Source organism: Zeus faber (genome assembly GCF_960531495.2).
Source record: "Zeus faber genome assembly, chromosome: 18".
In the NCBI taxonomy this organism is placed as follows: domain Eukaryota; kingdom Metazoa; phylum Chordata; class Actinopteri; order Zeiformes; family Zeidae; genus Zeus; species Zeus faber.
Genome location: NC_137210.1, coordinates 8,374,552 through 8,386,367, shown reverse-complemented (window position 1 = coordinate 8,386,367; position 11,816 = coordinate 8,374,552). Strand labels below are relative to the sequence as shown.

The 11,816-nt window shown below is 44.8% G+C and overlaps 1 protein-coding gene across 1 annotated transcript; it reads right to left on the bottom strand.

The window, feature by feature from the left end:
* Positions 1–704: 704 nt before the first annotated feature.
* On the bottom strand, positions 705–3,841 carry hpxa (hemopexin a; the record flags this gene model as incomplete). The annotated part of the gene is made up of 10 exons (XM_080019534.1): positions 705–934; positions 1,274–1,421; positions 1,556–1,683; positions 2,144–2,239; positions 2,371–2,583; positions 2,700–2,853; positions 2,957–3,114; positions 3,330–3,446; positions 3,551–3,567; positions 3,780–3,841. The coding sequence occupies 10 exons, from the start codon at positions 3,839–3,841 to the stop codon at positions 705–707; spliced, it is 1,323 nt and encodes a 440-aa protein (XP_079875660.1).
* Positions 3,842–11,816: the final 7,975 nt, after the last annotated feature.

Here is an 11,816-nt window from a genome sequence, read left to right as displayed (position 1 = left end):
AACAAAATGAGTGAATTGCTTTTTTTGCTGGACTGACCCCCGACCCGTCCCTGAAATCAATTAATATAGTATTTTAAAATACTATTTAATACATTTGTAATCTCGTCACGTGGTCTCTTAATATTTTTTGTTCATGTTGGTCCTGCTTGGGGCCTCCAAATTGCTAAGACCGCCCCTGACTCAGCACATTCATACATGGGTCAAATAGAACTCTTGTGCCCCCTAATGATAGATAACTAGTAGTGCAGCAGTTAGTTCACTCATTTAGGAAATAACATGGAAGTTAAATTAGACTTAATATAAATACTTCAGAAAATGACTGGGTATTAATATTTGGCAAAAATGTAGCCCCCACATTTTGTCCAGAATGAGTATTTAAAGGAAAGATCCAGACAGAGAACAAATTGGTTACGTGTCATATACATTTATTCACAACTGCAGGGAATAAAATGAATAACATCGAAATTTGTGAAGCCCCGCCACCCCACCCCCCGAAAACTTCAGGTATCTGCCATGGCAGTGTGAGAAATGAGAATAAGTCTGAGTTAGAAGACTCAGACGTATTAAAACAGGAGCGGGATCAGGGGTCGGGGGTCATGGCGGCACTGGTGGGTCTTGGACAATGTTACTGGAGCTGTAGGATATGATGTAATGATTCCATGTTCATAACATTCCGTTTGTGAACCCCAAACGCCTGGAGGCCTTTAGTGGTCGCAGCCCAACAGCTCCACAGACACACGGTGTTGTTCGGGCACAGACTTGGCGGTGATCATGATCATGGGGCTGTCAAAGCTGTAGAAGTGATTGCCCACGACCACTTTCACACCGTCTTTGTCGCACGAAGCGGCATCCACCCTCTTGAAGAAAGACAATGACCGCTCATTGGTCGCCACGCGAGGGCTCTCCTCCAGGTTCACATCATAGATGTTCTGACCTGAATGGGTGGCAAGGAAAGATTGTGTTTGTTTCGGACAGCCACTTTGGATCTGAAAATATGAATGCCCAGGCTGAAGTGAATAGGTTTTGGCTGATATTTTGGGGGGGGTAAAGGTCCTGCATCTATTCCAGCAAAATGCATTTCTATCAAGAAGTACACCATTTACCAAACACCATTGTTTGAGAGGAGTACGATGACGTGGTGAAGTCAAAGTCAAAGAAGACCAATTCATTCTAATGGTATATCCCTAAGACGTGTGAGGTGGTGGTGTAGCCTTATATTGTGCAGAGCGTACATTATCCCCAAATTATATTCTCCTATTGACTCTGTATTTACCTTTCACAATGTGAGCGACTTGCTGGTCGTCGCAGACGAAGGCGGCATCGACATGGCCCTCGATGCCCAGCTCTTCTTTCAGAGGCTTGGGGTAGCCCTCCAGGTGGGTGTGGGGCTCGCCGATTTTGTAAACAAACACCTGGTCATCCTGTAGTGTAGCGGAAATGGATACTTAATATGTGAAGGCGTGTGTGTGTGTGTGTGTGTGTGTGTGTGTGTGTGTGTGTGTGTGTGTGTGTGTGTGCGTGTGTGTATGTATGTGTGTGTGTGTGCATTGTTGACCTTGATCATGTGAAGGTGATCCTTATAGGAGAAGACAGCGTCCACATTGCTGTGCAGCTCTTTGAAATCACTCTCAATTGTATCAGACGTGAGATTGTTCTTGTCATCTCTATGAATGAAGTGGTGGCCTGAAAAAATAAAAACATCAACCAGAGAACAAATGAAGGAGGCGTAATCGCCGTCTATAAGTGTTTTCTTGGTATTTTGTCTGGGTAATGGTGCAATGCCAGCTCGTAAACAGAGGAGGGATGCACAGTACAGGTTATCTGAAAGAAAGTATTGCTATCAGTGAATATCCCAAATACAACAATCTGATACCAAGGGCCATATAAGTTCCAAATATCCGATAATCAAGAAAAGTGAGTCTTGACACATAGAGGCATGTTAGGTGATATTTGAAAATGAATTATATATTGATCATTATATCCTAATTACAACTAGGCCTTATTCTACACTGTTCCATTATAATGGTAATGGCTGGAAGTATTGGATTGGTCCTATATAATTGAAAATTATTTTAGGAGTTTAGTGCTCAGGAATCAGCCTAGGCAGTGAATTCCATCCCTGGGCAGCCACTGCTTGCTTCACCTCTGAAACTGTAGAGATTTCCAGCACTGTCAGAGGTCATGGCGTCCAGGTGCACGCGGCTGCAGCGTTCCCTCTGCAGGTGGTCGCTGCCTTTGCCTAGAGAGAGGGGGGGGGGGGGACATGCCAATGCAATGATGCCGCTGTTTTATCTACACAATCAGTACGCAGCGTACTCCATCCAAACAAGGCTCATCCCAAGGTTTATTTGTTTTCAGTTCAGCACTCACCAAACTCGGAGCACCTGGTGAAGTAGTCGCGTGCCTCTTTGGGATAGCGGCCGTGCACATCGCCCGTCTCGGGGTCGAACTTGGAGAACTGGTGGCCGTGGAAGCAGTAGTAGTGGTCCATGAAGCGGAAGGCCGAGGTGCAGTTCGGCATGCTCTTGAACGCCTTCTCCCTCACCGCCTTGGTCCTGACGTTGTAGTGGTAGATGTCATCAGCTTCAGAGGGAAGAGATAGATTGTCGGAGGACGATGGCGATTCAGAAGGAGGGAAGGAAGGAGTTTAATTCCGCCTCTAACGTGCCTGTAAGTAATGTACTCGCACATGCACATACCCTTGAAGAAGATGACAGAGTCTTCTTCGCAATCAGGCTTGGGGCACTCCACGGCGGCATCAAGGTGGTTGGGGATCCCGGGGAAAACCTCGGAGATGTCCTTGGGGAAGCCGTCCTCTAGCTTGTGTTGGTAGTAGCTGAACACCTTTTGGTCCTGTGTCACAGAGAGAGTTACACTTTGAAGCTTGTCCAGCGACAGACTATCTGTGAATTTCTAGAGAGGAAGGCGAGAACCTTCAGAGAGGGGTGCCCTGTACCAGGAATAGGAACATGCGGTCGTGCTCATTGGGGCTGTCCAGAAAGTGCATGTGGAAGGCAGCATCCACGTGGCCCAGGTGGTGATGGTCTTCCAGCTCAGAGAAGGACTTGTTGGAAAGTTCAGCTTTGCCGTCAAAGCCCTTGAACAAGTGGTCACCTAACAAACAACAATACCAACAAAATGCTTACCTGCTTTTAAAAGTTTTATGATTATGTTTATGATATCTGCAACCTTGTTGTTCATTTTGACATGCTCACATTTTGCAAGGGAACCGCCCTGAGCAAAAAGGACAAACAATTTAAACAAGTTAAACCTATGAAATAAAGTAAAAAGTGACGAACCCTGTTACGCCTCAATGTGAGGGAACTCACCTTTGAAGAAGTATGGAGTGCCCTCTTCATTCACCGATACAGCGTCCATTTCGAGTCCCTGGCAACGGTCGAGGACCTCTGCAGTATGGGCAGCATGGTCATGAGGATGGGAATGTACTAGAAGAATTGGAAACAGAAGTCAGTAATGGAAGCAGATTAACAACGTACATTATATCATTTTACAATAGTGAACTTTTATTGTTTAAAATTGTTTTACTCACCAGTTCCATCATCATGCCTGGATGAAAAGAGGGCATAATAAATAATTTAACTCCTTTCTGTTATGTGGCCGCCAGATAGAAGCTACGTTGAACTGTATGGACTACGATATTAAACATTACATCATCAAACATTACATTGCGAAAAATGTTCCGTCCAATACAATTTTCTAAACACACACATACAGAAGCAGCTATTCCACACTATTTGAGATTAAGTGGGCCTACTCACGCGACAGCGAGGCTGAGAGCCAGGGCCAGGCAGAGAGACAGTGTGTGAGGGTGCTGTCTCATGGTTGGGTCCAGGAGAGGCCAGGCTGGGTAAGAAGGTGCAGGTCTGGGGGCTGCGGCTGACATTTATAACCCGGCCAAGTGGGTCGACACACATTTGGCAAAGGGGGGAGGAGGAGGGGGAGTAGAGTGTGTGTGTGTGTGTGTGTGTTTGTGGGTGGGTGTTTCATGGTCTTTGAACTTTGTCGAAGATTGATTGAATTTACAACCAACCATGGCAAATGAATCTGAAGAAATCATCATTGACATCTACAGATTATGAAATGTTATTGTTATCAAGAAGCATTGTGCGACACTGTGTCATGCGAAGAATATTAATTTGACATGTAAGCAGCAAAGGTCACCACTAGTGGGTAAACAAAAAGTTTGTGATGAAATGATTATGTTGATTCAGTGCTCCATCCATCATGAATCATTTCATCCTAAAAGATACTTCCAAAATAAACAATGAGTATTTACTATTAAATTGTTTGTATTTATTTTTCTCTCTTAGCACTGGGAGAGCATCTTGGTAAACTACATACATGATGTTGTCTCATTTCATTTCAAGTGAATGCCATTCCTGAATTGAATTGTTTGTATTATTATATATATATGGTATTCATTTGATATATTTTATATGTATGTAAGTAATTAAATAAGTAGGTAGATATGTATATAAGTAAGTAGGTAGATCAGTGATTCAGTAAGTAGGTAATAAGTAAGTAAGTAAGTAAGAAGGTATATGTGTAGATAAGTACATTAAGTAGGCAGATGAGTAAGTAAGTATGTATGTAAGTAAGTAGGTACCTAAGTAACTAAGTGGGTAGATAAGTAAATAAGTAAGTTGGTAGATAAATAAGTGAGTAAGCAGGTAGATAAGTGTATAAGTAGGTAGATAAGTAAGTACGTAGGTAGATACGTAAGTACGTAAGTCGGTAGATACGTAAGTATGTAAGTAGGTAGATAAGTAGTGAAACATACATCTGCTGATGCACTTAGACACATCGTCAGTGATGGAACCTGGGGTCATTGGGTGTTTCAGATTTTTCAACATCATACACCCTCACCCAGGCGACTCAGCATGTAAGTAGCATATACCCACGGATCGCCCCTCTTGATCCACAGCCATTTAGAGGCCTTCTCAGCTGCCTCTGTGGTGTTTTTGATGGCCTTTTTTTTGGCGTGCACCTGTGATGCCCAGTAGGTTGTATGCTTTGCAGAGAGACCGACCTGCGAAGGCTCTACAGCCTACCTCCATGGGCACACACCGTGCACGGCACCCCCACCTGCGGCACTACTCCACTAAGTCAGCGTACCTGGAACGCTTCCTCTCATTGGCCTCTTCCATCCACTCCTCCCAGGGAACGGTCAGCCCCAGCAGGACCAGCTATTTTGATAAATCTGAGAACAGCACGATGTCTGGTCTCACGGTGGTTTCTGAGATGTGGTCTGGGAATCGGAGCAGCTACCCCAGGTCAGCCTTCACCTGCCAGTCTGCAGCGGTTCCGAAGAGTCCCACTGTCCCCTTTGGCTGCAGCTTGGGCTTTTTTCCTGCTCCGACGAAGGCAATCGCCTGCCTTGCTGGTCGGAGAGGCTTGCTCTGGGTGATGTGGTTGGAGATGGCTTCTGCTATCGCCTTCAGCACTTGGTTGTGGCACCGGGTGTAGCGTCCTTCTCCCAGGGCTTTAGGACAACAGAGGATGTGCTGTACCATTCCTCTTCTAAGACACAAAGGTAAGGCTCAGCTTGCCAAAGTTCGGAGTCAAGTTGTCCATAGTACATAGCTTGTTCCCATTTCGTCCATGCGCCTTGCTGTCGCATCCCCACCATCTGGCTAGCACGCAGTTCCTCCACACCAGCTCTCACGTCCTCTTGGACTAGACGGCATCTGTCTTTGCCCAAGGCTTTGTCGTAGCGCATGTTTGGAAGGCTACCAAGCCCTGCTTGTCCAGATGCCACTGGGCCGACCAGCACGCTGTGACGCAAGTGTGACTCAGCCTGCTTGACTGCCTCCTGCACCCTCCACTTCCTCCCAGTCCTGACTACAATGCCAGCCTGGGAGACTTTCGGGTCACTGGATTCCCTGTACTGCAGCACCTCTCTTGCACGGGTAACCATAAACTCCTCATTCAGGCTGCTTATGGGGAGCTTCAGTTTGTTATTCTGCCCGTACAGAGCGATGCTACTCAGGCCTCGTGGTGGGCCAGGCCATCTGCGGTGGTAACGGCTGATCCTCCTCTCAGAGCCCTCTACAGTTGATATCGGGAACTCGTACACTAGCAGGGGCTACAGAATCGGGGGAGGACACCGTGCTGATGTATCCAGGCCTTAAATTAGATTTTTCCACTGCTGTATGCCTTGATGGATGCAGCGTCCTTTAGGGTGCAATCAAAGGTCTTGCCAAGGCTTTTGATGGGTTTCAAGGCTTTTTCTCTGGGTGCCGTCCTGAGAGAAGTGGAACTTGTCTGTAAGTATGTCTAAGTAAGTATGTAAGTAGGTATGTATGTAAGTAAGTAAATAGTGAGATATGTAGGTAGGTAGATAAGTAAGTAAGTATGTAAGTAGGTAAGTAAGTAGGTAAGTCGGTAGGTAGATCAATAAATAACTAAGTAAGTACTATAGGTAGGTAGATAAGTCAAAAAGTAAATAGATAGTTAAGTAAGTAGGTACAGTATGTATGTAAGTTAGTAAATAAGTAGGTAGAAAAGTAAGTAAGTAAGTAAGTAGGTATATAAGTAAGTAGGTTTGTATGTAGATGAGTAAGTAGGTACGTATGTAGATAAGTAACTAATTAAGTAGGTAGGTAGATAAGTCATTAATTAGGGAGATAAGTAAGAAGGTATGTATCGAACTAAGTAAGTAGGTAGATAAATAAGTAAGTAGGTATCTAAGTCCGTAAAGTAAGTTAGTAAGTAGGTAGATAAGTAAGTGTAGACTGTTCCGTGCACATACACGGATTCGGGGAGGGAGGCAGAAACTGAGTGGCAGTGAGGTGCCCACATGGCTGTGTTTTTATTATATAAAATATAAATATAAAACAAAATAAATAAAGTATAAAACACTCGAACAAAAAGTCTATTCAATAATTAATCCGAGTCCTTTGGGTTGCGATCTGGTCCGCAGGGTCACATGCACCACGCATCCCCGCTGCAAGACAAACAACACATAAGAAAACTCTCCCACCTGACTCCAACCAATCAGCGGCAACGGGCTGATCGGCCGAGCCAGAACAGCTGCGGCGGTACAGGACGAAGCCCACGCTGTAGCCCCCAGACCACGGCTTAACCACGCCCCCTCATCTGCCACAGTAAGTAAGTAAGTAAGTAAGTAGGTAGATAAGTAAGTCATGCTACAGATTTTTAATCATAATATTTGTTCAGAAATCAAAAATATAAATCATGCTGCTTCTCCAGGGTGAACAATATTTCAACATAGTTTAGAAATTATTTCTAGGTGGGCGATGAAAGAGCGAATCCAGCGGTTCAAAAGTTTATGTTTCTGCAAACAGTGAGTAATGTTGCGTAATTATTGATCCTATGTCTCTCAAATCATGCTCCTGGCAGAATTGTGCCTCAACCACAATGAACCCTACTCAATGACGCCGGCGTCCAATTGAATAAATAGATCTCTAAATCCACAGTAAGACCAATGTCAAGAATGGTGTTCTATTGCACAATTAAAAAAACTGTTTTTCGAGTCACGGTTGTGATTAATTCTGTCACAATTATGTCCATTTTCACCATTACATTGATTTTTTTTGTTGCCTGCCTGAATTAACAGAACCGAGTTAACAGTGGATGAGTAAGTAAGTAAATAGGTATGTATGTAAATAAGTAGGTTGATAAGTAAGTAAGTAGGTATGTATGTAAGTAAGTAGGTAGATAAGTAAGTAAGTAGGCATGTATGTAAGTAAGTAGGTAGATAACAAATTAAGAAAGTAGATAAATAAATAAATAAGCAGATATTTATGTAAGTAAGTAAGTAGGTAGATAAGTAAGTAAGTAGGTATTATGTAAGTATTGTAAGTAGGTGGACAAGTAAGTAAGTAAGTAGATAAGTAAGTAGCATATGATACACATTTTTAATCATAATATTTTTTCAGAACTCAACAATATACATCATGATGCTTTCAATATATTGAACTTCTCCGGGGAAAAACATACTACAACATGGTTTAGAAATTATTTTTAGGTGGGCAATGAAAGAGCAAATCAAGCGGTTCAAAAGTTGCGTAATTATTGATCCTATGTCTCTCAAATCATGCTGCTGGCAGAATTGTGGCTCAACCTCAATGAACCCTACTAAATGTCGCCAGCATCACATTTAATACATTGATTTCTAGATCTACAGTAAGACCAATGTCAAGAATTGTGTTGTATTGCACTTTTAGACAACTGTTTTCGAGTCACAGTTGTTATTAATTAATTCTGTCATCATTATGTCGATTTCTACCATTACATCCATTTTATTTGTTGCCTGCCTGAATTAATAGAACCAGTTTGACTGAATATTGTATTAATGATTTGCATGATTTGACTTGCCAATTCAAAACACGGCACCGTGAGGTGGAGCTGAGGGCGGGTGGGTATAGTGGACAATGGGTGACATACTGTAAGGGTGCAGTCGGCCAGGTTTGTATGCAAGCGTTCAACACAGAGTAAATGGTGTCATGGCTGTTTCTGTAATGCAATGACCAAACTGCTCAAATTTTAAAAGGTAGAATTAATGATAAAATTAAACATACAGAATAAATCAGGAGGACCAATAGTCAAATAGGTGCCAATACAATTCATAGGTAAAAGTGTTTGTGACATGTTTTTGTTAAGTGTGTCTATATGTGTACGCATATGGACAGTAATAAACTATAATTAGAGATTATAATCAAAATTATTAATTTATTTGTATTTAATAATAATTTATTTATTTTCTTTACCTTTAAAGCAACCAGCCAACAGATGAATCTACTCTATGCCTTTTTCGAAAGAGGTAATATGGTTTGTTTGTTTCTCTTTTGTTTTTATTTGTTTATTATTTCTAAACTAACTGAACTAACTGATTCCTAAAACGTAATTTAGTTAGTAATAGAATAAAATACGAGTAAAAAGGTAATATACAGAATGGAAATACAAAATAGAAATAAAAGGAATAAACTATTATGTATATACAGATATGTGCAGTAAAGTGGCATGTGAATAAAGTGAGGTAGTGTGTGTGGAGATATACAGTATAGGACAGTACATCACAGCAATACAGTAACACTGAACAAAACAGCAATACAGCACAGTATGCTATAACCCAGTACAGTGATACAGTATGCAGTACAGTAGGCAACATACGGTACAGTAAGGCAGTGGGGCCTATGTGAGTGTTTCAGTTAGGACCCCTGGTGAGTTCAGTCCTTATGGCTTGCAGGAAGAAACTCCGCCTCAGTCTCTCTGTCCTCACTGCGTGACTGCAGAGGCGCTTCCTCGACCGCAGCATCTGGAACAGTCAGTTGTTGGGGTGGTGAGGATCCTTCATGATCCTGCGGGCTCTGCTACTACACCTCCTGGTGTTTAAGTCCTGCAGGGAGGGGAGGGTAGTTCCAGTGGTACGTTCGTCTGAACGCACCACCCTCTGCAGGGCCCGCCTGTCCTGAGCAGTACAGTTCCCAAAGCAGGCAGTGATGTTGCCTGTCAGGATGCTCTCCACTGCTCCAGAGTAGAAGGACTTGAGGATCCTCACTTCACTTCACCCTGCATTTTTTCAGATGGCTGAGGTGGTAAAGATGCTGCCTTGGCTTTCTCACCAGAGTGTCTGTGTGTAAAGTCTATGTTAAGTCCTCCGTGATGTGGACTCCCAGGTACTTGAGGCTGCTCATCCTATCGACAGAAGCCCCATTAATCACCAACGGCACGTGCGTCCTTGGTTGTAATCCCCTCCTGAAGTCCAAAATCTGCTCCTTAGTTTTGTTGATGTTCCAGAGGAGGCTGTTGTCCTGGCACCAGAGCGACAGCCACCTCCCCACGGTAGGCCTTCTCATCACCATCATCGATCAGGCCCACCATGACGGTGTCGTCAGCAAACTTGATGATGGTGTTGGAGCTGGACCTGGCCACACAGTCATGTGTGTACAAGGAGTACAGTAGGGGGCTGAGGACGCAGCCCTGGGGGGATCCTGTGTTGAGGGTGAGGGTGCTGGACGTGTGCCTTCCCACCCTAACAACCTGGTGCCGGGCTGTGAGGAAGTCCAGGATTCAGGCACACAGCGGAGTGTTCAGTCCTATTTCCCGTAGCTTGACAGCCAGTCTGATGGGGACTATGGTATTGAAAGCTGAACTATAGTCGATGAACAGCAATCTCACATAGCCCCCCCTTCCGGCCATCCAGTGGCGTGAGAATGGTGTGTAGTAACTGGGAGATCGTGTCGCCTGTGGATCTGTTCAGCCGGTACGCAAACTGCAGCGGGTCCAAGGTGCAGGGGAGGGAGGCGCAGATGTAATCCCTAATCAGCCTTTCAAAGCACTTCAATGACCACCGAGGTGAAGGGCCCCGGACGGTAGTTATTCAGGCAGGCAGGAGAGGCGATCTTCGGGACAGGGGTGACTGTCGACCTCTTGAAGCAGGACGGGACCACGGACTCGGCCAGGGAGGAGTTGAATATCCTAGTGACCGGGGCTAGCTGGTTAGCACAGGTCTTCAGTACTCACCCAGATATGCCATCTGGGCCACCAGCTTTCCTGGTGTTCACCCGCATCAGAGCCCTCCTGACGTCATGCTCGGACACTGAGAGTGCGTGCTCATCCCCAGCGGTGTAACGGCAATTAGCTGGTGAGCTAAAGGTGTCATTGCCAGACTCAAACCGTGCAAAAAAGGAGTTCAGTTCACTGGCTAGGGAGGTGTCCACACCCGTGGCTGGGGAGGAGCTGCTGTTGTAGTCTGGTGTCCTGTTGTGCCATCTGTCGCTCCACTCTGTCTCTGTACATCTGTTTAATGTTCTTCATAGCCCTCCGCAGATTGTATGACGCCGCTTTATACTTGTCAATATTTCCGGATACAAGACTGCGTTGTAAGCGGCCGTGCAAGCATTCAGAACGCCGCGGATGGATTTATCCACCTACAGTTTCTGGTTAGGAAATATCCAAACTTTCACTGTGGGAACGATGCTGTCTGCTACCATAGCTATGAAGCTTGTAGCTACTTTGGTAAACTCGCTGAAGTTACTGGAACTTGATTGGAACATGTCACAGTCTACATCAGTCAGAGCGTCCTGAAGCGTGGCCTCTGATTGGTCCAACCATCGCTTTACGTCCCTTGTCACAACCATTCCACGCACGATGCACGGCTTGTAAACAGGAATTAAAGCAATGGCCGCGTGATCCGATTTCCCAAAAGCAGGGAGCAAGACTTGAAGAAACAGTTAATTTTTTAAATTAAGTTTTAACTCCCCTAGTGGCACATGTGATGTGTTGGTAGGCAGAACTTTTTTAAGGTTTACCCTGTTAGTGTCCCCAACACCACCTCAGCCGCGTTGGGATGTTCGTTCTGAAATCCGCACAACACATCATATGGTGCTGTGTCGGTGTCTGCTTGCGGTGGAATATAAAGGGCTGTGATGATGACTGTGCTGAATTCCCGGTGGAGGTAGAATGGACTGCATAAGACGGTCAGCTGTTCTAGGTTCAGCACGCAGGAGCGGGAGAGTGTCTTGGTGTTGTTGGGGTTACACCAGTGGCTGTGTATCATGAGGCAGAGGCCTCCACCCTTGGATTTCCCCGACACCTCTGGCGTGTCGGTGCGGAACACGGAGACGGATTCGGCTGGACGAATGGCTTCATCCGGCACCAGCAGGTTTAGCCATGTCTCTGTCAGGCAGAGGACGCAACAGTTTCTCGTATCCCGTTGTAATGTAATCCTCGCTCGAAGGTCACCCATCTTGTTCTCCAGGGACTCGACATTGGCAAGAATGATGCTTGGCAGAGGTGGACGGTAAGGTTGTGTCCTCATTATGACCCGA